Source organism: Pagrus major, chromosome 1 (assembly GCF_040436345.1).
Source record: "Pagrus major chromosome 1, Pma_NU_1.0".
NCBI lineage: Eukaryota > Metazoa > Chordata > Actinopteri > Spariformes > Sparidae > Pagrus > Pagrus major.
In genome coordinates, this window is record NC_133215.1 from 25,784,567 (window position 1) to 25,807,923 (window position 23,357).

At 38.9% G+C, this 23,357-nt stretch overlaps 1 protein-coding gene across 3 annotated transcripts in view; it reads right to left on the reverse strand.

The window, feature by feature from the left end:
* Positions 1 to 23,357, reverse strand: part of LOC141000874 (complement C3-like) — a 64,027-nt gene extending 40,670 nt beyond the window's left edge. The window contains exons 1-29 of one of the 3 annotated variants that reach the window (XM_073471783.1): positions 23,195 to 23,357; positions 21,461 to 21,656; positions 21,150 to 21,312; positions 20,848 to 20,936; positions 20,452 to 20,540; positions 18,954 to 19,036; positions 18,762 to 18,849; positions 18,484 to 18,586; positions 18,093 to 18,213; positions 17,684 to 17,799; positions 16,305 to 16,451; positions 15,590 to 15,689; positions 15,363 to 15,451; positions 15,036 to 15,227; positions 14,729 to 14,884; positions 11,218 to 11,344; positions 9,340 to 9,375; positions 8,776 to 8,893; positions 8,600 to 8,688; positions 7,946 to 8,085; positions 6,514 to 6,726; positions 6,106 to 6,169; positions 5,927 to 6,016; positions 4,070 to 4,206; positions 3,772 to 3,834; positions 1,385 to 1,466; positions 1,154 to 1,202; positions 758 to 848; positions 172 to 261 (exon numbers count right to left, since the gene is read on the reverse strand). In XM_073471783.1, coding sequence (XP_073327884.1) covers positions 172 to 261; positions 758 to 848; positions 1,154 to 1,202; positions 1,385 to 1,466; positions 3,772 to 3,834; positions 4,070 to 4,206; positions 5,927 to 6,016; positions 6,106 to 6,169; positions 6,514 to 6,726; positions 7,946 to 8,085; positions 8,600 to 8,688; positions 8,776 to 8,893; positions 9,340 to 9,375; positions 11,218 to 11,344; positions 14,729 to 14,884; positions 15,036 to 15,227; positions 15,363 to 15,451; positions 15,590 to 15,689; positions 16,305 to 16,451; positions 17,684 to 17,799; positions 18,093 to 18,213; positions 18,484 to 18,586; positions 18,762 to 18,849; positions 18,954 to 19,036; positions 20,452 to 20,540; positions 20,848 to 20,936; positions 21,150 to 21,312; positions 21,461 to 21,656; positions 23,195 to 23,280 — 3,207 coding nt within the window. In that variant the 5' untranslated portion in view covers positions 23,281 to 23,357. The remainder of the gene's footprint in view (positions 1 to 171; positions 262 to 757; positions 849 to 1,153; positions 1,203 to 1,384; positions 1,467 to 3,771; positions 3,835 to 4,069; positions 4,207 to 5,926; positions 6,017 to 6,105; positions 6,170 to 6,513; positions 6,727 to 7,945; positions 8,086 to 8,599; positions 8,689 to 8,775; positions 8,894 to 9,339; positions 9,376 to 11,217; positions 11,345 to 14,728; positions 14,885 to 15,035; positions 15,228 to 15,362; positions 15,452 to 15,589; positions 15,690 to 16,304; positions 16,452 to 17,683; positions 17,800 to 18,092; positions 18,214 to 18,483; positions 18,587 to 18,761; positions 18,850 to 18,953; positions 19,037 to 20,451; positions 20,541 to 20,847; positions 20,937 to 21,149; positions 21,313 to 21,460; positions 21,657 to 23,194) is intronic. The other 2 variants (XM_073471767.1, XM_073471759.1) reach the window with 2 other exon arrangements.

A 23,357-nucleotide genomic window follows, 5' to 3' on the forward strand; every position in this document is an offset into this window, starting at 1 on the left:
GTGTGTGAGAGAGAAAGACAATTTAATTTCATCTGATTTTGGCCGAAAAAAACAACCAAAAAAGCCCTCTACCGATCTGAGAAGCACCACTTGGCCAGCATCAAGAAATCAATACAATCTCAAATGTTCTTGTCAATAAAACTTAGGAAAACTAGGGGAAAAAAGTGTTACTTTGTCCAGGTAGATGATGAGTGAGCCTCGTTCTGACAGGAGCGTGTTCATCTCATATTTTGCAATGACGCGGTCACGTCCTTTGGACAGCTACACACACACACACAAATAAATGAAGAAGCAGTTTAAAAGTCAGTTTTACTGGTGAGCTGACAAAGTCATGTGTTATTGTATTTCCACTATACTTTAAAAGTAACTAATTAATATACTGAATAATAATATCAATAATAATTAAATGGTGAAATTTAAATGGTCTTGTTATCTTGCAAAAAAATACTGGAGAATATCAGCTTCCCCAGATGTTCAGGCAATCCGAGCTTGCTTTTCATCAAATTGACTTTAATAACTGGAATGTAAACTTAAGGAATGTATATTATTGTATTGCATCCAGCATCGTATGGGTCTTTTGATGAAATATCCTACAATACAATCTTAACGTTGTATTGCCCTGCAACAGAAAAGCTAAAATTGTGCATTAATAAATTTAAAAAATAACATAAAGGTTACTTAGTACAAATAAAATATGTTTTAAGATTTAGACTGTTGTCTGATCCTGGGTATTTTTCATGTTTGTGTAAGCTCTTACCAAGTTCAGGTCATTTGTGTTAACGGTGAAGCCAGTTAACAAGCCAATATCCAAGACTGACACGGTTGCATCGCGCTGGTTGTCCTTATACCTGTGCAGAAAAAGAACAGGATAATTTAAATAATTTTATATAAATCAAGTGAGAAAAAAGCAAAACCCTTAATGTTTACAAACATCATTTTGAACTATGCAGGGTGAGATCGAGCTGCAAAAAGTGGAGACAGCAGTAATATGCAACAATTCACAGGGTGCCCCCATGTACAATACGACATTTATAGTGTCGTAATACACTTTTTTTTGCCCCTGCCCCTCAATCATTCCGAGTCCGTCACTGGATGGCTCTCTAAAATAATGTCACTGTAACACTTGTCAGTGTTAAGTCTTCACTGTACTTACAAGACCTCTATTCTCAGCCTGTATGTCGTCTCAACTTCACTGATTTCATCTGCAGAAGCAAAACATTTGATCAGCATTTACTTTGTGTTTCTCCTAAGAAAACTAATTGGCAGAGGAAAAAACAAACAAACCAAACAAACAGACAAAAACAGAACAAGCATTATTACTACTGCTTAAATGAAAACCAACTGCAAACAGAAAGACAGGAAGAGCCAGAGGACACCAAATTACCTGGGAGGAGCTGCACTGACAAGTTAAACTTCTGACATTCACTCTCCATTTGTGTAGGCAGAGCGTAGTACAGGGACACCATCTGTCATAAAGATAAAAGTTCATCTTAAAGCGGTGAGTTACCATCAGGGCCTCAACAAGGGTTGGAGGAAGATTCTAAATCAAATTTTGTAAAAAGAAAAAAACTATATTTGTATTTATATTCTCAAAATCATTACGAGCCCCAACAGCGTCATGACCGCACCTGACCACTGATTGCTCATCTAATAATGTAGTAATGACAAACAGTCATTGTTCAGAACGTCTACATGTTGACAGGCATCGGAGCTGCTGTGATCCCATCGCAATATGGCCTTATTTAAAATGTAAATGTTTCAAGTCAAAATAAAAAGTCAAAATGGACCCTCCAAACACCACCACTTAGTACCTCCCAATCCTTCTCGATCCCTCATATATAGATATTGTAGACTATTCTAGGTAGACTACAGGTGTTTGCCTCATGGCTTTGTCCATTTTGAATCTGATGAAGACACAGTCGTGTGGAACGTCTGTCTGATGTTTTAAAAGCTGGACATGAATCAATGTGCGGACCTCAGGATCTTACCTCAGCAAGTTATTATGTAAAACATATGTTATTATGTCAGTGACCGCTGGGCTTTACTTTACTTGCTGATACTTCTAAACAAGGCAACTGTCTGGAGTGAAATTCAAATTAAAAATGACATTTCACCTCTAAGAGGGGGGATTTAATACATAAAATCACCAGCTCAAAGACTTGAGGGAAGCTATCGGTGCAGCTGCTGCTAGGATCAAGAGGAGAGGAAATACCACAGATTGTTGGTGGTACAATTTTAAAGCTGGGGTTTGTGAGATTCGAGAAACCAGCAAGAACAAGCTACGTTTTAAAAGTACCAAACTTAGAAAGATCCTTACCCTTCCCTTCAAGCCTCCCTCCAGAGCCCCTCCTCCAGAACTCCACCGACACCGACTGCCTCACTGGCCAGCTGGGAGATATTAGTGAGTGGCTAGTTCACAAGTTTCCTCAATCTCTCCCAGCTTTTGTAGTCAAATAAATACATAAATTACCAACTCAGTTACTGCCCACTACTGTGGGTTTGTGATTTGTGCAGACCTGGTTAGCTGCTGAACCAGTCTTTTGCTGCAGCAGTGGCTCTGTTTTTGGCTCAGGGGTTAATGCTTCGTGCAACTGGGTAAGCTGCTGAACGCCAGGCTCAGGGACTGTGTACTGTGAGTGCAGCGGATCGTTGTCATTGCTAACCATATCCAGCGACCTTGTGTTTCACTTACATTTCAGAAAACATCTTACTTTATCATAATGAACCTTAACAACAAACATGGTTATTGTTAGTAGGCACCACTGTCAACTAGTGCGTTAGTATTGGGAAGTTTTGGCTGGACTTTCTGTGCCAGTCTTGTGTAGGACCCGGAAGATACCACTCAGCCTTACTTCCCATCTGGCCCGGTGGCCACTTGCGGTATTGCAGCAAAAAATTACCTACGTCCCAAAAGACATTTACCCCATAGGCCGCCATTATTAAAGAAACATCTGTGAAATTGTTGACAGGACATCAAATATCGCAAAAAAGGTCAACTATGACTTTTTCTATTAGGAATTTTTGATCCATGGAGGATTTTTCTTTGTAAAACGTTCAATAGATAGAGGCTTAAAAATCTGTGACGTCATTAAAATGTAAAGTCTATAGGCTGAGTGGGAACTCACAAACAGGGCCATGGTAGGGCAGGGTATATTCAATGGGCTGCAAAACCAGGAAGGAAGTGCAGACACCAGGAAACCTTTTTTGGCATATGTGCTAGGCAAGCAATTCTCATTTGTTTGAAAGAGGGCTATCTTTGCATCTGGTATCTAGTTCTTTTATATAAATCTATGGCCTTGTGCGACTAGCTCACTAATAGCTTTAGAAATATATCCGTCTTCAGTCTTCAGTCACGCACAATGAGTGCTCAGGCAGAGTTAGTGCAGGCAGGCAGGTTAGTAGAAAGAAAGGTATCCTGTCTAATGATTTTATATGGGCCAAACGACATAATTGGATCAGCTTATTAGAGGCCTGCTACAGCCACAGATACTGTATTTTTTATTTTGTTTGTCAGAGCTTTGCTTTATTGATCCTAGCTTAAACAACTGACCTTTGAAGAAAAAAAATTCAACTGGTTAAATGACAGCACTGCATAATCTTTTGCAACATTAAGACATTGGAAAGTCATTTCCATCAAAATCATTTTAGAAAAAAATCAGTCATATTGTGGAAAAAATTCTAATTCACAATTTACAGACCTTCATGAAAATGGCATTTATAAAACAATGCAAACCAGATAATAAAATGTCAAACAAAAAATGTGTTACTTACTGTCACCGTTGCTTCTCCACTTCCCATGGCCGTCACCTTTATATCCTTATTTATACCATTGAACTGTTGAGATTTAAAATGTGTCACATGTTTAAAACAAACACCTTCATACACATGCAAGAGTAAACAATCAGTAGGAATCATGTCTGTGATTACTAGATCATAATGCATGCAAAGACTGACTTTGTAGCTCAAACTGAAGATCTGTGTGTGTGTGTGTGTGTGTGTGTGTGTGTGTGTATGTGTGTATGTGTGTGTGTGTGTGTGTGTGTGTGTGTGTGTGTGTGTGCATTCTCACTTTAGATGTTCTCGTGGTGTGGTGGTTTTCACGGTTGAAGTTAAACTTGTCAGGCCTTGACCTCTCTGGCAACAGGATGTCCACATACAGATTATACTCTTGTTCTTTCTCCACCAGTGCACTGATCGGCTCTCTTCCTGAGTGGATACAGACAGAGCCCCTCTTCAAGATGGTCATTTGCAACACAGACATCTTTGGCAACAACTTTAATGCAAAAAGAGAATTTACAGGCCCTCTCTCACTATGTTCCCTGTAGTGGCTATCTTACGTTCTTTTCTCCATTCTTCATTTCTTACTCTTTTAACCACTCTTGAGAAATGACGTGAGACTGCTTTACTCGTTGAGCTGGCTGGGTGCCAACACAGACGGTAAAACGACTGTATTGCTCCGCCATCTTCTCGTTTATTCAACACATGTTCTTAACAACAACACTTCACTTCCTGCTTTCTCTACAAAAGATGCATGGGACATCAACGGCAACACAGATGGCTCAAAATTCAAAGCATACTCAAACTTATTCCTCCAACAGAACATCAGCATAAATCAGCGCAAATAACTGAACAATAATAAATGGCGCTTACATTCCCAACTATAAGATAATAGGATCATTTATCATGCCAGCGTGAAGTCAGTGGAAGCACAAATGCAGGTACAATCTGTTTCTTTGGATTTGCATGGGCTGATGTGTTCCCTTCGCCACACAGCTCTGCCCACTCACTTGAGAAGCTCCTGTCTCTGTTTGCCTGTAGACCACAATAGCCTTCAGTGTTGCTGGGGTATTACTCGTGATGCATGACCAATCCGACGTGTTTACAAAACAAAGGGAACATGTTCAGTGACGTAAGATCAATGGGCGTCATAGAGCGTGATTAATCTGCCTTATTTTATTTAGAAAAAACACATTATTTTTATATATAACATATATAAAAATCTATATATTATATTGACAGCTCTAGTTTTTGATGTTTAAAATGCTTAATATTGTGGTGGTTAATGTTTGATTTTTGTTGAGATTCTCTGTGGTGTAGGGCCTTTATAAAGCTTTTGACAACATGGTCAACAAAAGTAGTAGAATTTGATGTACTGCAGTTTAATTAGATTTTTTTTAGAAACTATAAGCTATTTTTTTACTTCATTAATCAGTCTTTCTGCTGTGTAATAATGCATTTTACTAAATCTGTACCCAGTATTGTCCTTGTCAGTATCTACAGCTGACATGGGGTGCAGTTGTAGTGGAAAGTCCCACAGTAAAGGCTTTTACAAACTGTGCAAATAATTCTAACGTCAGTGTTTTTGTGATAAGTACTTGCACACAGAAAGTGAATATCATACAGTGAGAAAGCGACACCATTGTGTAACTTATTCGTGACTTCCTCGGTGTGGAAGGCTTTAAGAGACAGGGACTGCATCCTGCTTATGCAGATCACTTATGGTGTGCACACACACACTCTTCAAAACCAATTAGAAGATTGTTATCATTTTGCTGCTCAGCATGCAAACTCTGTAAAACCAATGAAAGCTATTGAGGCTAAACTCTTCCAGCGTGATGCCACAGCTGGCTGTGTGACCATGGCGACCACACAGACACACAGGAAGTACTGTAATTTTACTGAGATCTGTGACAAACACTTCCTCAATCGCAGTTACAAACATATCAGTGACCATAAAAAGAGTCTTGGAGCAACATCTGCTTCAAAGTTTGTTTACCTGGTGTGGACCTGATGATTAATGTTTACGATGCTAGTCAGCTAAACATGCTAAATGATCATGTCATATTGCTAATCATTCCACCACTTTAAACTGCTCTGCTGTAAACTACATGATGAGATTAGTTTCAAGCATGTCTCTTGTTCTCACCTGTCACAGAGATCATTGTGCTAGCAGGTGAGTTTGGAATCAAATCTCTCAGAGGAATTTCACTGTTGATAATTACCTCTTGTTTACCGTCTAAAGGGAGAGAAAGGTGGCAAATTAGGGATGAGCAAATAAAAACATTACAATTTTGCTTGTTACAGCAACTTCAATAGCACACTTACCCACACCTCTATTAGCAGGGGCTAGTGTTATAGTCTTTGGGGATTTTATCAGAACACCTTCAGGCTAAAAAAACAGCAGTTAATAAACACATCAGGAATAACTCATAAGTAAACTTGTGTGACAAAAAACAATGGGGCATGCATGTTAAAATACTTCTCACTCAGTTTTTTCATCTCTCTGAAATACTTGATATACACACACACAAAAATTGAGACAAGCTTCAAATAATTATAATTTACAACCTTGAATTCTCGTCAGTCTGATGTTGCAGCTGGCTTAAAACGGCCACACATGCATGCAAGTCAGAAAGTTAAAGGTCTGAGATAGAAGTGTAAAGTTTAAATCATATACTATTTTATTGTTAATCTTGAACGCAATAAGATGACATTTCAGAGTGTTTCTCTTACCACCACCCTCAGTGTCTTCATGATCCCATCGCTGAAGTAAGAGTCTTTAACAGCTGCTATAACCTCTATGCGGTATTGTCCTTGCTTCATGGGAATAATGATGAAAGGTACAGATCGTGTAGTTTGGGGCCCAACTTCGACTTCCTGACGATACTTCCCACGCTTAGAAGCTGAACTGCACACATCTACCTCCTCTAACAGATCCACACGCACCTTGAAACAGGTCAAGATGGAAAAAGAAAGAGACTGACATTTAGATGTTGACAAATTGAAAGAAAAATCATAATAAATGAGGAGATAATTAAAAAGATGATGTTTCCAAGGTGCATGGGGTCACTGAATGGTTCAGATTGTTAATACTGATAAATATATTATCAGAGAGAGTGGGAGGGAGGGAAAGAAAAAGAGGCTGCTGGAAAAATACTGCCCTCCACCTGTTGTGTGTATTCTTTTCATCCCTGTGATCTATTCTACAGATACAGACTTTGAAACTGTAGTGAAACGCATGAGTGTTGTAAAAAAAACAAACAGGCGGGAATCTCTAGATTCTCGCTGCTTACATGAGCGCTGAAGTAAAAAGCAAGACGTTCCACCACGCTCACGCACTGCACATGCAGGATTCGTGTTCGGCCCATGAGACTTGCATGAGCCGCGCTGCTCACACTGGCTGTGTGGCTACTCAAACCTGTTTACATGGGTGCCAAGAGGAAAAGCAAGATGTCCCACCACGCACAAGAGGTTTGACATGAGTAATCTAAAACTGCTTTCAGTCATTAGTGGCTGCAGACAGACAGAGCTGGACTTGTTGTTGTTGTATAGTTATAATAATGTCTCTGGTTCAGCTTACGTTAGCTTGACGTGTTGTTACTGTTCTGAGTTGTGTGCAAACTTGACTGTCTTGACTGCTGCACTCCAAAAATGCTTCAGCATGCATGTTAACTTCAAGACACAAGTTTTCAAGACATCATTGTTGTGACGTGCCAAGTCGTAGTTAGCAGTAAATTATATCTGGCAAATTGTTGCAGAAACCTGGGATTTGTATTTATGAACGTTGTGTTGCACTCAAACAGTGGAGGGCGTTAAATTGCAGAAAATACAGATTACTACATAGTGTTGCTTTAAGCTAATGTAAAATATGACAGTGATATTGATGTTCTTCTCTTACTCTTTGAGAGAGTACAGTATTTTAATAGTAAACCCTGCCATCTGTCCTTAAACACAAGAGCTGAATAGCTCAGACTCACAGTGATAGGATCTGGACTGTAGTTATGGAGGATAGCCTTAATTTCTAGCTGCTCTCCCCGGACAGCAGAGTATGGCAGTTTCACATTCACAAGAGTCACATTATTATGTGAGAGCGGTTTATTTAAATATTTCCTTAAATTGCTTCCCCAGATTGGTTCATGAAAAGTACGGTCCTGTCCAGACTTACTGTGGCAGGATCAGGGCTGATGTTGTGGAGGACCGTTTTAACTTCTATCTGCTCTCCTCGGACAGCTGAGTAGGGCAGCCTCAGATCAATGAAGAATTCCTTCCGCACAATGACCTCTAATGGATCAGCCACACAGATACCTTCAAGTCAAAAAGAAACGTGAAATTAAACAAAATGAAAAGAAAGATGGGAAATGAAAGGTAGAGCGGAAAAGTGAGGTGGAAAAACAATGTAACAAGTGTTTAAATGACCAAAGAGCAGAATCCTCCTCCAGAACCTGACAAACTGTAAATTGTGTGCCTTAGACTTAGACTTAGACAGACTTTATTGTCATTCAGTGTGCAACAAGTGAACACAGAACGGAATTTTGTTTCAGAGGCTCAGCATAGAATTAAAATATGAAAGTATATCAAAAAAATATCACAATAAGAATAATAAATATCAAAAACAGAAACATACTGAAAGTGCAAATTATTGAAAGCACCGAATGCTGCAGAACCTCTTTCCAGAGGCCAGCACGGAAAACAGTCCACGGTGAGGGTGACAGGAGTCTCTGACTCCTCTGTCTGCACTGTTTTATACACCCTTATAACCTCACCAATGTAAAGACAAAGAAAGAAAAAGTCAAGTCGTGCAGAGAAACAGAATCCTCACCGTGAGTTCTTGACAGGCTAATGCCAATGAACTGCCAGGTTGTGATTGAGTCTTGCAAAGGAACATTTTTCCTAACTGATGTGGTTTCACTGAAATAAGGAAAAATGTAAACACTTTGAGAGGCAAAAGGTAGGTTATCTGTGTATTTTTTGTGTGTATATTTCTGTGTATATTACCAGTTCGGTGTTTGTGGAGGGCAAGCAGGCAGCTTGATATCTGACCACAGCCAACTTTCAGGGAACCGGGTGCGAGAGACAATTTCATCGCTGTCCATGTAACTGTCATCCTCCTCAGCTACAGTGTCATTAAAAAGGTTACAATTTCGATTTTAGGAAAATGACAGTAAATTAAAAAAAAAAAGCTTTTGGTAAAGAAATTTATCTCAACAAATGTTCCTGACATTTGTAGATGATGGCAAGACTGCCAACACAATTAACAACTATTTGCCAACAATAAATGCTTTGAGCAAAGGAATCAAGTTTAAACAGTCTGACCAGAACACAGTCACAACAGCTGAGAGCTGATGTAGCTGTTTTCATTTAAAAATATTCATGTTTTCTGTTTGTACAAAATTAAAATCACACTACATGATAGCTTCACCTCCTTCCACATACCATAACACAGACATATATTTTAAAAGTCAGATATCCAAGAAACATTTTGGAGAGCATGAAATGTCACACAGAAGTTTAGGGAATATGTTACAGAATATATTTGGTCATTTAAGCTATGATTTTTACCTCGTTTCTTCCTGCTGGGGGCTTGACACTTCAACTCTGGAAATGTCAAACAGACAAAGTCTTAAACAGAGGAGGGGTAATTTGACACAGTAGACACCAGTGGACTCGAGGGGCAGGGGCGAAGAAAATTAAAAGGGCACCAGCACACAGAAAGGATACTGGAAGTGCACTTTATCATGTTTTATCTACCATCGGGGCATCCAAGAGGGCACTTTTGCTGTGTTTTTTTTTGCTGAGTCCACCAGTGGTAGACACAGTAAGGCCTCTGCGTCCATACAATATATTTTATTGTAATTGTACTGGCAAACCAATGGTTGCTTTTTTTAGGGACGATGCAACATTTTTATGTGGTCATTACACTGATGAAAATGTTTCATTCTGCTTTCTTTGAGGCTGTTTTTCTATGATTTGCAGGTTTGGCTGTCTTAATTCTTAAAAACAAGAACTAAGTGTTAAAAACTGGACACTGTGGCTATGTGCCAAGAATGGCAGATGTAAGGAACATACAGTCAATACCACTCCCCAAAGACACAATGAGCAGAAGCACTTTTGACATGAGTGATGACATCAAATGCCAACTCATGGACTACTTTGCCATACAGCTGGATGAGTTGAATGTCACTTCATTGTTAGTTTTTGTAAGATACTGCAGTAACAGTAATCCTCACAATCGGCCATTTCGCAAAGAGCTATCACAAATGGTAAATAATGTAATGTGCTGCCTTGTGTGGTCTGGATTGGAAACACTGTACAGGTGTTAACACAATGACAGGAATACATCATGATGTTGTCACACAGATCCAAGAGAGGGTGCAAGATGCCAAGTGTGCATGAAATTATGAATGTAACTGTGAAAACAGCTTACTATATTGAAAAAAATGCACTCAACTCCGGGTATTCGCTGCTCTGTCTGAAAGACTTGATGCCGTTAATTTGCAGCACTTATACCACAGTGAAGTAAGGTGTACGGTAAACTAAGGAAAGAAGTTCACATAATGATTAACTTCCAGCATCACATCACCACTTTTACAATGATAGCACACAATAAAAAAAAAAAAACATTTCTTAAATCGGGAGCTTCCTGTTCCAGTCTGAGTCTGGTTGCATTCATCACAAGCAGATTCACTGTGAAGCCATTTTTGCTGCGACTAGGAAAACAGAACAGATTACACCTGTGCTCCAAACATGACACTGCCGTTACAGTAGAGACTTAATTTCAAACTATTACTATGTTAAACTTCAAACTAAGGGGTACGGCTCCTAAATATTTAAGTTTTTATTTCATTTTAATAAATACTTTTATGACATGCCTTCCTACCTACAGCCCAATCAGATCCCTCAGATTATTAAGCATGTGTCCTGAATGTGAAATTTAAAACCACAGTAAACCAGGTGAAGGTGCATTTCTCTATGGTGCTGCTTGATGACCTGAGATATGCTGCAAGTGTATCCTCTTTACAAGCAGACTTGAAACATTTATTTTCTGACATTCACACTCAAACTGTTGGTCTGACCCGATGAGGATCCAAGTGGGAACAAAATGTTGTCTTCATGAGACTTTTTATTAGATTTCATCAGACACTTTTCCTGGTTGCCTTGCACCTACGTGATGTGCGTATATCCAACATGCTCTTCTTCCACTCCATTTGTCGAACAACTTTATTCTGAATTGTGACATATTTTTGACAAAGCACTATATTTTTAAAGTACAGTTCCTTAGGACAAATGTACACATGATCAGTGTCAGTGTGATGTCTTTAAACTTTTTTAAAAATGTATTATTATTTAGTCTCAAAATGTTGTAACTGTAAAATAATGAAAAAACATAAATATGGCCGGTGACTAAAGCACATTCAGTTGTGTGTAGTGTAGTGTCACCATGTCTGTAGGGAGTCCCAGAGGCAGCGGACTCAAACAACAGCCCAGCATCGTAGAACACACTCATGCTGTCCCTCCCTCCACCAGGTGTGCAGCCTGTGTCTGACTTCTCTACAATGTCCCACACCTGAAAGGAACAAGAGGAAGTCATTCACACAGAAATACAACCAGACGGGGCTTAGTTACACAAGGAAAATAGCAGAACAGTAGAGATGGAAGTGACAACTTTTGCCACAAATGGAAACAAACCAACATGGATACATCTGAGTCAACGTTAATGCAGAGAGTACCACCAATATCATATTCGGTGCCAGTCAGGTTTTATATCAGGGAGTCTTGGTTAATAATTTTTTTTTATAACTTAAATGTCAATAACACTGAACATCAGACATTGCTGAACATTCCTTGACAAAGGGCTTTTCATTCTATTTAACTTTCTTCAAGAGCATCTTGTTGCTGAGGTCTTTAGATACATCATAACTGGAGTCCATCTCTGTAGAAAAATGTCATTTTCATTTGCAGTTTTGCTGTCATGTACTCCATTATATAGACTTGTTTCAGTCTCTGAGTCCACTGGATTGTTGTGGACGAGGTGCTTTCCTCCAGTTTACAGTTATAATTTTTCTTGCAGTCAAGATGACAAATGCAATATATACCTCTGATCTTTTCCTGTCACATTTTCCGGAGGTACTCCCAGTACAAGCAACATAGGATCCACTGGAATGGCAATGTTCATTATCACTTCTATCTCCCCTTTTATGTCCTGACAATATCTCTGTAATACATGTGAATGATCTCCCGTCATCCCACAATTCCTCCAACAAAGTGGAGATACTAAATCTTTATAAAATGTTGAAAGTACCAGTGGAGTCCTGAAAAATCTAATTTTTGGCTTCCGATCAAATTCCTTTCATAGATTAGTGTTGATGCCTTTGTGACTATTCATACACATGTCCTCCCAGGTCCTGCCTTCAATTATCACATTTACTTCTAGCTCCCATTTTTCTTTTACATTGAAGGTATGTTCTGCCATGTCGGCCAGTAACATCCTATTTATATGTGAGACATAATTCTTAGTTTGCAGATGTTATTCCGTTACCATAATAAAATATTGTTCGATACCTGTTGGGTCTTGATTAATTATTTTCACCAAAGTCTGTGATTTTCAATTTTTAAACACATCAATTATCTATATCTGCTGCGTACAGCGGGCCGGAGTCTATCAGAGCTCTCATAGAGACGACGGATACACCCCGGACAGGTCAGCTTTCTATCACAGAACAAACACATACAGACAGGAAACTATTTACACTTACATTTTAGAATATCAATAAACCAAACCTGCCTGTCTTTGAAGGTTTTATTATGTAGGTCTCTCCTAATGTCTTATGTTTTGCTTTACACTTCCTCCCTTTGTCCTTTTCCAGACATTTGTACCTGTTTACCTGTGTTTCGTTTGTAACTTAGCCCTGTCTAATTAAGCCTGTGTTTCTCTCGCACTCTTTGCCATTTCTTCTGGTCTATTTTACTGACATCAGTACAGGTCTCCTGTGTTCTAAGAGCATCTTTGGTTTGTACTTTATGTAGTTTTAGTTTTAGTGTATTTTTGTTGCTGTTTTTTTATGTGTAGTCCAGTAACTCCCTCATTTATTCAGGGAAGGGCCCTGAGTTATTTAAATCACTTAAATTACCTAATAAGATAATGTATTTATATTTCTCTTGTGCTAATACACTCTTTAAATTGTCTTGGGTCTCCTTTAACAAAATAATAATTAATCACCAGACTGAAATCCATTTTTTTAAAAATTAACCGTTTATTTACTTTTCAAAGTTTCAAATAACAAATGAAATAATATTTAACACCTCTCAACTGAACTGAACTGAACTGAACTGAACCTCTCAACAACTTCAGATGTCACAGCAATATTTTTCCTTTCGATTGCAACACACAATGTAACTAAATTCAAGTTCCCTTAATTCAAATTCACATTAAGCCCTGTTGCAGGCCCGATGTGAAGCTTGGGAGCGTTGCGGCCCAAAACTTATGGCCGGTTCACTCAAATGAGCAAAATAAAAGTGTGGTACCTTATTCCAGTGTTATGAGTCCAGTCTGCAGGTTAACCAGTCTCTCAGTCTGGGTGATGAACAAGAGGGCACACAGGTGTCCAGTGACAGCGTCGTCTTCTCCATGACTGACCACTGAGCCTTAGGTTGATACTGTAATGTCAGCTCAAAGCAGTTTCTGATTCATCTTCAGGATTTCCTCGCCAGAAACGATGAACTAAAGTATTTGTCGTTTGCTGGGTTAGCTAACAGTGGCTAAGAGTCCATTCACTTTGCTAATGAATGCTAACAACATACACTCAGTATGCGAACAAACACGTGAAGCTAATGCACCCACATGAACAACTGTAGGACACACTTCGAGTAGAAATATCTTTAGCTGCTCACAGAATCATGTAGCATGAGTATCTTGACACGGACTCACAAGTAGAAAGTCTGAGACATCAACTAGACACTTGTTGCATAAACTTTTCACGGTCTTTTTCTCAGCTGTGATTTGTTATCGGACAAGCCACAACATTTAGCTCAGACTCTTATTTCCTGTTACTGCCCACCTGTCCATCAACCACCTCAACCAATGAATGATCAGAATTACTCTTGTTCACAAATACCACTTCCTTTTACAACCATGAACTCTCCAAAATAAAACAATATTTATAACAATGCCTCTGCATCTTTTTAAATGTAGTAATTACATCATACCGTTTTAATCATCCATGAAATAGCTTTTAAACCATTTTAACATTTTTATCCTGATGTAACTGTTGAGAGTGGATAAGTGTATGAATGTATGTAATCGTATTTGTTCAGGAGGAGGCGCTGATGCACCAAATATGGCATAGAATCACGTGTGACTGACACCACTATCTTATAGGGGGAATGTTACCACCCTCTCTGTCTCTGTACTTGGCTCTCATGGGGAGCAGTTTTGTTTGTGCACAGTTCGGCAATAAACAATGCCATGAGGTTGATGGCTGAAGAGACAAATGTCTGAACGTCTGTTCATCTCTTAGAATTATTATTCCGCTGTGCAGGTAGGCAGAAGGTATAAGCCTACCTGTCAACAGTAACATTTAACCTTTCCTATATGTTTTTTTGTAGGGCAATGTTGACCTGGTTACATATGTTTGGACTTTCTACTTTGGATTTTGACTTTGGTCAAAGTCCAAACTTTGATTTAGATTTTTGGTTGCAGCTTCATTTTAATAAAGAGTGCTTTTAATTCATTGCCCTGTCCTGAGTGTCTTGTATTTGGGTACTCACTATTTTTGCTACAGGTAACAACTTGGAGAAAAACTAACACAAAGGGAGAACATGCTAGCTCAGAACTAACACAGAAAGGCTCCATGGAGCTGTCAGACTCAAACTACACTGTCACCTCAGTCTCAATAACACTGAAAGCTAACACTGAACATTCTTTCAAAAATTTTAAAAGAAAGGAAATTGCCTTTTTCTGAGTGAGGCGGTGCTCGTTGTTGAGGACATAGACGCCTTTATCAACTGCCACCAGTCCCACTGTGGCCTCTGGGTCTCCTGTGATCTTCAGACTAAACATCTTGCGAGGTTCATATGATGAAGCAGATCTGGATGATTCCAGCTTCAACTACATAAGGGAGGAAGAGCCGATTTTTATTCAATCAAGCAGTTGCATTTAATTCATTCTATTTTTATATACACCTTCAGTTTTATCAGTTTATGCTTGGGTGTCCCACTTCATTAGTTAAACTCTGCAACATCAGTGTTGTGTGTCTCACCGAGCCCATGCAGGAGTCCTTGACATCCACCCAAACAGAGTCTGATACCACTTCATTGTCATTTGTATGGTAGTAGGCTATGATGCGGAACGATGGCAGCATTTCTTTGGTAATGGGAACTATCAGGGGAATCAGTACTTGGCCTCTTGTGTGGTATCGGCCTTTTTTCACCAGTTGACCTCTTCTCAGGATCTGGGGACAACAAATTACACATTAGCCTCTAACCAACATTAATATATATATACACTACACCACCTGCTGAAAGCAACACAAACACTAATGCATGTGCACAAACACACACATGTACAGATGTTAAACATCTCTCACCAGGTATGTGATGTCTTTGTCTTGATTTGAGTTGAGGTTAAGGTTGATTTTCAGGTTGTCTCCTAATGCCAGCTCAGCCGTATACACACCTGCAAAAATGACATTTTGCAATGAGTGATAGACACTGAAAAGATTGAGTGCAAGGCACATACTGTACTTTGCCACTGCCAACACCATCACAACTTTTGCTGTTTTACCAGCTGCTGTCATTTCAGGATGTTCCTCACCTATGTGGATGTAGTTGTTGCTTTTTGTGGTATATGGGAGAGCTGTCATGGATGCTAATGCTTGCCTCTCACGTGTAATGACAGGATCATTGGTCTTTGCCTGCAAATAAATGCACGCAATAAATCATACAAACAAGGTATAGAAACTTATAAAGGATCTATTCAGGCCAAGCTTAGCCAAGCTTTACAGTTCATAATTACTTTTAAGGCAAATTTGCAAACACAAAAATATAAACTTAAATATACCAACCTTAGTTGATGAGAACAGAAAACTTCACAAAAGATACAATACAGTACAACTCACAATTAGTTTCCATCAGACGTAGCCCATTCTTTTTATGTTTTGCTTTTGCATAAGCTTTTATCCGCCAAACACTACTGTAATGCAAAATGCTAAATGAAAATCAAACTATTTTAAAGACATGCTGTAACTGCAGGCACTGGTTTGAAGATCTGAGCATTAAAGACAAATTAATGTTCAACAGTCATTCGATTTTGGTGTCCACCAACTCTTAGTATATCTTTAGCGTGAAGCTGCCAGACTGCAGTAAGCTCACCGTTTACAATTTGGCATATCAGTCAGTAAATGTGTGAGCAGCAGAACCACAACAATGACAAATCTACATCTAGCTGACATGTGGATTCATGTAGGTTTAAGATTCATTTGTCAAATGCGCTGTAATGCATTGAAGGTAAAAAAAAAAATCAGACTTACAGTGATCGTCAGTCTGTCAGTCCTTGACTCTGTATTGATGGTAACCCTCATCATGCCATTGGCTGCAGTGACGCCCCTCACCTGGCCCGGATCAACCACCACTGCAACACCTTGTGCAGGAGTTTCATCAGGATTCACAACTTCAACCTGCCATCAGAGACACAAACAGCTGAACAATCAGAAAACATCAAATTAAATCTGATAATCTGTCTGTCTAAAAACAAACTGAAAGGTCCCATTTGGAAGAAAAGTTGATTTTTGAGTCTCATGTCCTACCCGTCAAAAACTGACGCTTTGAGATGGCGGCCAACCCGACCTTGTGTACAATCCCAAAGCGCCAGTATTTGTTAAGTTGGGAATGAGACTCAAAGATCAACTTTCTTACAACTCAGTCCTTTAAAGTCACCATGAAATGGCTAATAGAATGTTATTTGCTTCGACATAGTTTTGAGTTTCCTGTAAAAACAGGCAGCGGCCAAAAGCGCAGAATGTACGTCACAACACACTCTACCCATTAAACACGGAGCCTCTGACACTGGCCCTGCCCCAGCTGACAGCTCCCAGTAAACATGACCGAACTGGGACAGAACAACACAGCCTCCCAGATGGGCACCAGTTTGACAACGGGTATATAGCACCGAGGTGGTTTTCTTGCCAGTATCGGATCCTGGCCAAGGACCACTTACCGAGCCAACAGCAGGTAACTACATTTAGCAGTAGTTAGCACTTACTTTAGCAACAAAAACATGATGTCTCTCTCCCAGGAAACTCCATAAATCACCTCGGTACTCCAACTAACAAGTATTTTCTCCATAAAATGACCCAGTTTCACCCAAATCACTGAATAAAGTTATAAAGTTGTGTTTTTGTATAGGAATCTGTCAGGTACGGTCCCGGGCGACACACTCCTCTGGCAACATTCTTCTTTTTATACATCCATGGCTTTCCTTATAAAATAAGCACAGTGTTTATTGGACAAAAAATTATTGGACACCCCCCAGTGCAGGATAAGTCATCAACATTTTTTATGATTTTTCAGGAAGTTACAAACTTCCATTTAACATTTAAATACCTGCAAACGGCTTTTTTCCCCACTGTTGGGCCTGTTACTGCTGTATACTATAGGTGAGATACGGAGTAAAACATCTGTAATAAAAATACCTGACGATTTTGACTTCTTGCAAACTTTAAGAGCAATCTAATTCTACCATGGACATGTTGTAATCATCTGCAAACTGCAGTAGCTGGGCAGCAATGAAGTAATGACTGAGATAATAGTCAGTAATGGGTTTTTCAAATAGCAATTGAAGATACAGACAACTTTGTTTTCTAACCTTGTTGTCATTGTTCATAAAAATAAATTCAGTCAAGTACTTTACCACTACATCGAAGGCCATTCCTGGTTTGAAGTATTTGGGCGTTTTCTTGAAGTGGATGGTGTACGGTGACGTGACAATCTTGATACCTCTTAACTCTGCCTCCACCATTTCACCACCTGTTGTGATAAAAAATCACAATCATGTTTTTTAAAAAAACTGTAAAAGTTCTTTTGTGCAACATTACAGATAAAAAGCACAAACAAAACAAACTATTTTATACATTCCCCTCTGCTCCAAGCCCTCAAAATAAAACCTGTAACTTTTATGTCCATCCATCCAGACAAAGTCAGCAGAGATGGGGAACATTTAGTAAAGGCCTTGAATCATCAAATAAGAAGCAGTAAAACAATAAATGAACTTTGTCATTAGTTGTAGCTAAATACAAACACAAACAGTGTCTCTTTCTTACCGCTCTCTGTCAGCACACTGACAGCTACAAATATGGAGCTCCCCACCAGGTCGTCGATGCTTTGGAAGGTCTGTGTGATGTGCTCTCTCCTCAGCGAGACTACTCCCATACTTCTCGCAATCTAATAGAATGAATGTAACCATCATCAATGTATTCCTATATGTGAATCTAACAATAAGCTTAAATACTGTAACTGCAGACACTTAGAAAACAGTCAAATCACAGACATTTTTCAAAGTGTGATAGATTATTTAGCATTGATGAGGCCACACCAGTGACAAAGTTTGAGGTTTGTTCTCGTCATCATTTTAGTTTGTGCTTGCACAGGAAACAACATGAAACAGAAAAGTCAAACACGTTGACCAATCGAGGAGCAGACTGACAGACACACCTGCACTCTCTGAAGAGAACCTGGAAAGCTCTTTTTGGTACCCTCTTGAATAACCCCAAATATCACATACGCCATCCCATCCACCTCTTCACCAGATAGATACCTAAAACCACAAGGACATTTTTAAGCCTACAAAGAAGTAAAACAGGACAATCAAAAACACAACAGACTAAAAGAGCTACAACACAACCCCTGAACAACATCATCTATTTTCTCCTCCAGTCAATCTACCAGTCAGACCTGATCTCTTGAGCCACAAAACAAAAACCTTCACATACCTAGCTCTGATGTTGATGGTGAGCTCTGGACTGTCCACGTAGAAGAAGGGGCTCACAGGCGTCAGCTTCACCTCAAAACTGGGAAACACTGAAAATGTGAAAATGTTTTATTGAATGTCCAATAAAGTCAAAAGTATGTGAATATAGAAGGTATATATATAAAAAAAACAGTGCAGGTAATGAGGGACTTACCATATTCTTTGACTTCGAACTCTGCAGAGTAGCTCTGCTGTGGGTTGCTGTGGAACTTGGCCACCACCTTCCACAGTCCGGGACTAAACGCAACAACACACAACAACACATATTCCAGTAATCAAGTGAGTCATTCGAATATTCATAACATTTTGAGACTGAAGGTGACACGTGAATCAGACTTCAGATTTCATGAATTTATTTTAAATCTTACTCGAATGAGCTTGAAAGCACTTGTTGTTTATACTGTCCCACAGAAAGCAGCAACACAGAAACAGTAAAGTCTAGAAGAAGGGGTTTATATTGTCAGGTTGGCCAGAAAACTGTACAATAGATAGAATGGTTGTACTTTTATTGTTAGTCTATTAAGTCTGATCATTTCAGTTCATAGATGTATTTATTTTAACATGTCTGTCTGTCAACTTAGAATTAAAGTTTATCTCTAAACAGAGACGCTCTAGATTACTTAAGTAGCTATCTAGCTTATACACTACAACATTTCTGAATTAGATTGTGTGTTTATGGTAGAACACTCACGTTATCTAGTTTGTACATTTGGCCCTACAGTAACAGTGTAACCAACAAACATTTGCCTTCACCAATGCTAGCTAGCTAATAGCGCTCCCTTTTATTTCCAGTGTTGGCTAAATAGCGCGCTAGCTGTGATTATGATTTGGCATTTCATTACAACTATAAATTGTCTTATATTATCTCAGCTAAACAAGCAAGACAGTGTAAGGATTGTAAACTTCAGTTTACTGAAATGTGCGTGGCACTGCACAGGGTCCTCTATGCCTTGGAGAAATAGTTACACTATAGTGGGACATGTCCCACCAACTTTTAGAAGAAAAAGTGTCAGTCCACTCACTCGGTGCGCTTTTCAGAGCACTGCCAGTGCTCATCAAATCCAGTCCACTTTCTTATTGGGAAAATTGCCAAATTAATGAAATTCCCTACACAGCTACCTTACACCTTGGCAGATTGACACAGAGCATGGAAATTAATTGTACAAACCGCAACATAAACATGTTATTTACTTTAAAGATTTTACTTTGCATAATTTTAAATGATTCAAGCTATTATTACCAGCGAGTAATGTTTTCAGTTTGTGAGTCTGTGTGTGTGTGTGTGTGTGTGTGTGTGTGTCATCAGACTGTCACAGCAGCTGTTAGTACTTTGCCAGGTGTTCATATGTCTGTCTTTCTGTGGACAGTTTTTTGTCAGCGAAATAGTGTCATGACACCTCAAAGGTGTGATCTTTTTGAAGTAGGGGGCGCTGAGGCTGAGTTTGAAGTTGGGTGTGGGCCGACTCATGAGTACTGAGTACTAATGTTATAATGTAGTAATCACTAATGAATACTCATGGGTCAGAACATGTTGACAGGGGTCACGGCTGTTGAGATCCCATCACAAGATGATTTCTAGTTTGAAATTAATTAACCTGTTATTTGTGTAAAAATGCCAATTCAATTTAAGTAAGATACAGCAGGCTACTCACCTGACAATTTCACCAAGTTTGTAATATCCTGAGTGGATCCCCGAATTCAGAGAGACTGGATCAAGTGGTAAAATGATGCCTTCAGGGGTCTAGAAACAAATAATATTGTATATAACAGTGACCTGTACCAGTTTACAAAATAATTTAGCAAAGCAATGCTTTTATTTTGTCCGCAGTCCATGAGCCTAGTCAGTGTCTAGACATCAGCTGTGTTAAATGTGCAACTCAACCACTAGAGGAAGGCATGCATTTATTATTATAGTGAGTGGGAGGACGTGTTTCTGTTTTTTCTGGTGATTTGTAGGCAAGTGACCCACTATTAAGCACTGTGATGTCATCTCATTCAGAGGCGTTTTGCTTATCAATTCTGTGCTTATTAAAGATAAAACACAATACCACAATCTCAATGGCAATAGAAGCATCTGTGTTGGTTTCCTCCTCTACAGGCTTCATGAGGGGTGTCACTGCAAACATCCTGTAAAGAACTGACAGAGAGAGAAAAAGCTTCATTTTGCTGGTGAGTCATGTGACTGTTTAGCAACTTTCTGACTTCACTTCATTATACTTGTGTCAAAATAACGGTTCATTTTACTGTATTTCATACTGTGTTTTATTGTTTAATTTGAAAAAATAAATATTGTGATATATATTTTCTATTGTAATATCTTTGCTTACTAATGTAGAGACATTGAACTCACCTGTGCTTTCGGGGGTGTAGAGGGTCTTATCAGTCTGGATGAAGATGTACCCAGACTGGAAGGACGCTAAGACGACTTTCTCCAGCAGCCGGTCAGGAAACTGAGCTTGCAGGTACACATACTGCTTGATGTTGGGATCTTTACTGAAGTCACCAACAGGGATCTGAAACACCATGCAGAGACGGAAGCAGAGCATGAGGAGCAGAGTGCGGCATTCAATATTCTAGATCGTTCGTTTGTGGTCATGATACAGTAGAAAATTAGGCCAGCTAACAGTAACATAAAAAAAAATACAGTAACATTTCATTTACCATTATTTGTGCGAGCTCCTGGAAGCTGTTTCCACTGGTGAGGGTCACAATTGTGGATGCCAGCCTTTTAGTTTTGGTTGGATGGTTCATCACAATGATTTCGACCCTAATGTCTGCTCCTGTGCAATCTTGACACTCCACAAAGATGTTTTCTGCTGTTCCTACCCGCAACAAGTTGGGGGCAGACATCACCTGTCTGCAGAGCAGAGAAAGATGGAGAATAGATGTAGTCACTGTGCAGAGGATGCCACATGCTGTTTAGGATTTCCAATCCAATCTAAATTTATTCATAAAGCCGATTAAAAAAAAACAAAACAGTTGGCCAAAGTGCTGAACAGTCAGAAATAGCAATAGGATAGGATTTAATGAAAGAACACGTTCTTCTTGTTGGATGCATTTAAGGCATTTTAATCAAACACAAAATAATGAAGTGTTGTGATAAAGAAGTGGTTCCCAACCTCTTTTGGGTTTGACCCCTTAAACTTAAACTTCCCCTGACTTTTCATTGGCATGCAGGTAAATTGAGGTAAAGTGAACTTTCATTTTTGGGTGAACTTTTCCTTGGTTAGTAATGAGACATCTGCTATATTGGGAATACCAAAAGCCCAAATCTGTTTTTTGTCATATCCAGATTGTCTCCATACTGATTTTAGGAAGTCTGGACAACAAAAAAACACATGAAATGCAATTTTTGCGAAGCAATTTTTTGAAAATTCAAACCATATTTGCAGTTGGTTTGAAATGCAATTCAAATCTGATTTCTACAGATATGACTCTCCTGACACTATGGCTGCTCGTATCAGATTTCAAAGTGTCTTTTGTGTCACTCGCAGCAACAGCAACGTCAAATCTATAAGGGTTTTGACGTAAAGTCTTGAAGGAAAGAGGCTGAAAAATCTGCCACGTTGATTTAGCAAGTTTTCAATTTTTTTTTTCTGAGAATTCAAAGTAGAATTAAAATCATTTGACAAATACACTGTTACATTTTACTGGTTATTTTGTTATTTAATTTTTTTTTAAATGCCACCAGCATGCAGGAAACACTATAATCCATGAGTCTCACATTTTTTGGGACCCCTTCGACCCTGATTTGGTTTCAAAATCCTCCCTATTTCTGAGGTCTCAAGGTTGGCAAGTATGTGTACAAATTCATGTAGATTTAGGAACTTTCAAGAAGTTAAAAACAACCTGTAAATCTGCTTCCCTCTGTCATGTCTGTATCCTATATTTTAAAGAATTGTGGTAATTAGAGTGTATAAAACTAAGATTTTCCTCCTGTGGTGTAAATATTTTTGTGAAAATTAGCTCCTGAGCTGTATTTATTAGGAGAACATATGAATCTGTTAACAATTATTGGACATTATTACAATATCAGATCAAAGCAACTTACTACAATTTACATTTATATTTGCAAACAACTAGACTCTTTTTACATTATTATATAATACAATTAATTAGAAAATCAGTCTAACCCATTTTGGTCACCGAGACTAACATACAGTAATTAATAATTGGGTCATTGGAAGATTAAACATATGATTTCTGTATGAAAACAACAAGAAAAGCACCAATTGTGGGAAAATAAGTGTGTACTGAAATTACACAATTGTGCCAAAGCAACCACGAAGAAATAGCAATGGTATGCAGCAGGGCTAACAACATTTCAGTTCATTTAACCTAAAGAAATTTTGAACAGACATTCAGGGTCTCTGAAGGTGAGGCAGGTCTACTCACAATTGAGCTCCATCAGTCAGAGAGAAAAAGGCCAGAAAGGCCAGCAGCCTCAGCTGGGTCACACACATCCTACAGCTTGATCCCATATCTGCTGTCAATGTAGACTCTCGCTGTGCAACACCGTCCTTTATACACCGACCTCCCTCCTCCTGCCCCTTTAGTT